This window comes from Mizuhopecten yessoensis, unplaced genomic scaffold (genome assembly GCF_002113885.1).
Source record: "Mizuhopecten yessoensis strain PY_sf001 unplaced genomic scaffold, ASM211388v2 hete_36126818, whole genome shotgun sequence".
Lineage (NCBI taxonomy): Eukaryota > Metazoa > Mollusca > Bivalvia > Pectinida > Pectinidae > Mizuhopecten > Mizuhopecten yessoensis.
The window spans coordinates 1-3,159 of NW_018484389.1; the positions used below are offsets into that span (position 1 = coordinate 1).

Here is a 3,159-nt window from a genome sequence, read left to right on the forward strand (position 1 = left end):
TGCTGCCATTTCAGTGCCCACAGCTAGCATTCAACAATTCTAGCACTGCCCTGAACCACATACTCATTTACAGTGGAGTAGACAGGAACAACCGTAGTTAAGTATCTTGTTCAAAGATGAAAAGTAAAAAATAAGTTTCTGACAATGAAGTTTTCTAGAACACATATGTAGAGCCAGTGTACCAGGCCTTTATTAACACATGTATAAAAATGTTAGGAGTGTTTTAGTACGAGATATATACCTTTGTAGTGCCAGCGTAAGCAGGGTTCTGGTAATGGGCGATATCGTTGTCCACACCCTGTCCCCACTGCAGGCCTCGAACACGCTTTGCATCATCATCGTGGGGCGACTCTGCACGTCTCCTGCAGATGGAAAATTGTATTGATTTAATAATTAACAGATCAAGCTCCGATATCAGAAATATTTAATTCTGACTCAAACTGACTTTCTGTACACTGTTATTATAAGGTAGATTTGAAAAAAAAGGGTTTTTAAACTTTAGTGTGGTTGCTGATCCTGAAGCTACACAATGATGGCAGTTTGTTTTACCAAGAAAAGTAAAAATGGAATACTCTAACTCTGATATGCACTTATACAAGACTGACTTTGAATTTGTATAGATCTAAATCAATTTTTATTTTCTGAATTTCAAAATAATATATTTGTCAATGCAAATGTAATTACCTTTCTCTCTCTCTCTTCATAATCAAAGATATAAACAGATCAGCTCAGGCTATAAATAGCTAATAATCAGAGATGATGACTTAAGAAGAACATACAGCAGAAAGAACTAACATTCAATATGTTCTTATTCATTTTAAATACATGGGTAAAATCAACTCACTTTCCTTTACCACTACTCCGACTCTGATATGAATCTGAGTTTCTTGAATATGGTCTCGAATCTCTGCTATATGACCTTTCAAAATCCTTTGATGCCATGTCTGTAATATCTTCTTCGTCTTTGTCTTTAGATCGAATAACTTTTTCAAACTCACAAGGGGAAATGCTTCTTTTAAGAGAAGTTGTTGAACAGCCTGGTTCAGGATCACTTGGAGGGGGACTTTCTTTAGAAGGTGAATTATTCTTTTCTGCGTCAGAAGGTGAAATGCTTCTTTCACGGGAATGAGGTGAAACACTTCCGTCCAAGTTTGCGGGCGAGACTCTTCCTTCAATTGCTCTGATGTCACTACCTTGATATTTTTCGGTTTGAAGACGAACCAAATTCACGTTTTCTTTTTGGCTATTGTTCTGAACAGCATTCAACCTTTGTGAATTGTAATATCGTTGAGCTAACAGCTGATTTCGTTTTGCGTCAATTTGTTTGAGAATTTCAGCGTTAAACTGATTAGCGAATCTGACTTGCTGGGGAAGATTGGGAGTCCTACTTGTAAGGTTTGCGACGGCGATTTGCGAGTTGTTCACAAGATTGATATTTTTTACCAGTGTACTATTAGACACAAGTGTGTTGTTAGCGACTATAGTCTTATTAGCAACAAATGTATTATTCCTCACGACCGTATCATGTGTATCGTTTCTGATGATTGTGTTATTTGAAACAATGGTATTGTTAGTTACAAGTGTTTTACTGCCTGGACTCTGCTGGATGTTCGCCTTCTGAATGATCAGTCTCCGAATCTGTTCATTCTCTGCAGCGTTTTGTTGTAAGGGGGCACCAGCAGCAACGTTGTTGTTCAGGAGATTCACACAGATCGGAGTAGGTTTCGGTGCCGTAGAAAACTGTTGGGTTTGACTCCTGACAGCAGAATAATGCTGGGTTTGACCACCACCTCCAATGACTGTGGAACTGTACTGCTGAGACTGGGTCCGGGTCTGACTCCTCACTGCAACTGTTGGTACTATAGGGGCTGGCTTCACTGTGTATGGTAACGAACCATAACCTGCAGGTACTGATGGCATGCGCAATGGCTGTCCAGAAACAGCTTGAGGAGGGACTTGTGACCTGTAAGTAAATAAGTTTTACCTATACAGACACAAGCTTAAAATTACTCAGACGGCCCTGTATTTCTCACCTGGATATTTAAGCAAATAAGGCAAAATGTTTCTCATTAGGAGTAGCATTTGAAATAATTCCCTATTTCAAACTCTATCTCCCTGGTCCCAATAGGATACTTCACAGTTGAGATCTGTAAGCATGTGAATATGGTTACGGGGTTAGGAAATTAATGACCTAATAAAGTGTAAGTCCCCAGGGATGGGGCCAAATCCCTGAGCTAATCCTGGATGAATCAGTGTTCACACCAAATTTTCGATTTGAGGGTACATTTGACGTATTTTCAATGGGGGTTTCTGTGAACACTGAGAATGCTTGTATCCTTTTCTTTTTATACCCAACAAGCATGTTAATTAGTTCAGTATATGATTAGCATTTCAACTCTTCCCAGCCTATGACCCAAGGACAAAGAAAATTGTTTGCACATAATGTATTCAAGTGTTATGGTTCTATGCATTATGAATTTATGATCTACAGATTAAAGCTTTTAACATAACTGACTCCTATGACTTTGTATGTTATGATCATGAATGGTTAAGAATTTGATCTATGTACATTTCTGTAACTGTAGTAGACTCTACTATGCATTGATCTGGATGAGTCCAGTATGGTGTATAGTGGTGAACACCGTATATCTGCAAAACTATATAAACATAACTGAAATTACTCTTAATGAAACATTAAAAACAGAATTTTCCTAATCCAGACAACATTTTAGCACATGACCAGTATCTACTAATGAGTATGTACCTGTATGTGGCTTGTTGAGTCTGTTGTCCAAAACGATACATAGCATTTAGCATGACAGGCCGTTGTTGTTGCTGCTGTCCAGGCACAATGCCATAAGGTGAGGCCACCGATCCATTTGATAAAATGACATTACCACGATACATACTTTGATTCCACAAACAGCAGTAGTGTTCAGCTCTAGACAGACATCTTTAGAGTGAACTTTTTATCTTTCTTTTTGTGATCTGCAATAAAAGTTACATATATTATATAAAATATGTCATGTTATACATATGCAACAGTACCTACTACATTATAGATTTATGAATGAGTCTTCTGACTTCTATTTACTTTTTTATTTATTCTGCTACAGTAAGCACTGTTGTTGGCTCGTATGTTAGCACGTGAGGGGGGGC

General features: G+C 38.1%; 1 protein-coding gene across 1 annotated transcript; it reads right to left on the bottom strand.

The window, feature by feature from the left end:
- Window positions 1-241: 241 nt before the first annotated feature.
- On the bottom strand, window positions 242-2,982 carry LOC110444459 (the record flags this gene model as incomplete). Its single annotated transcript, XM_021488835.1, has 3 exons — window positions 2,765-2,982; window positions 845-1,963; window positions 242-362 (listed from the first exon to the last, which is right to left on the bottom strand). Coding segments are annotated over exons 1-3 (1,383 nt in total), but the record flags the coding sequence as incomplete, so codon positions are not given.
- Between the last annotated feature and the right edge of the window lie 177 nt (window positions 2,983-3,159).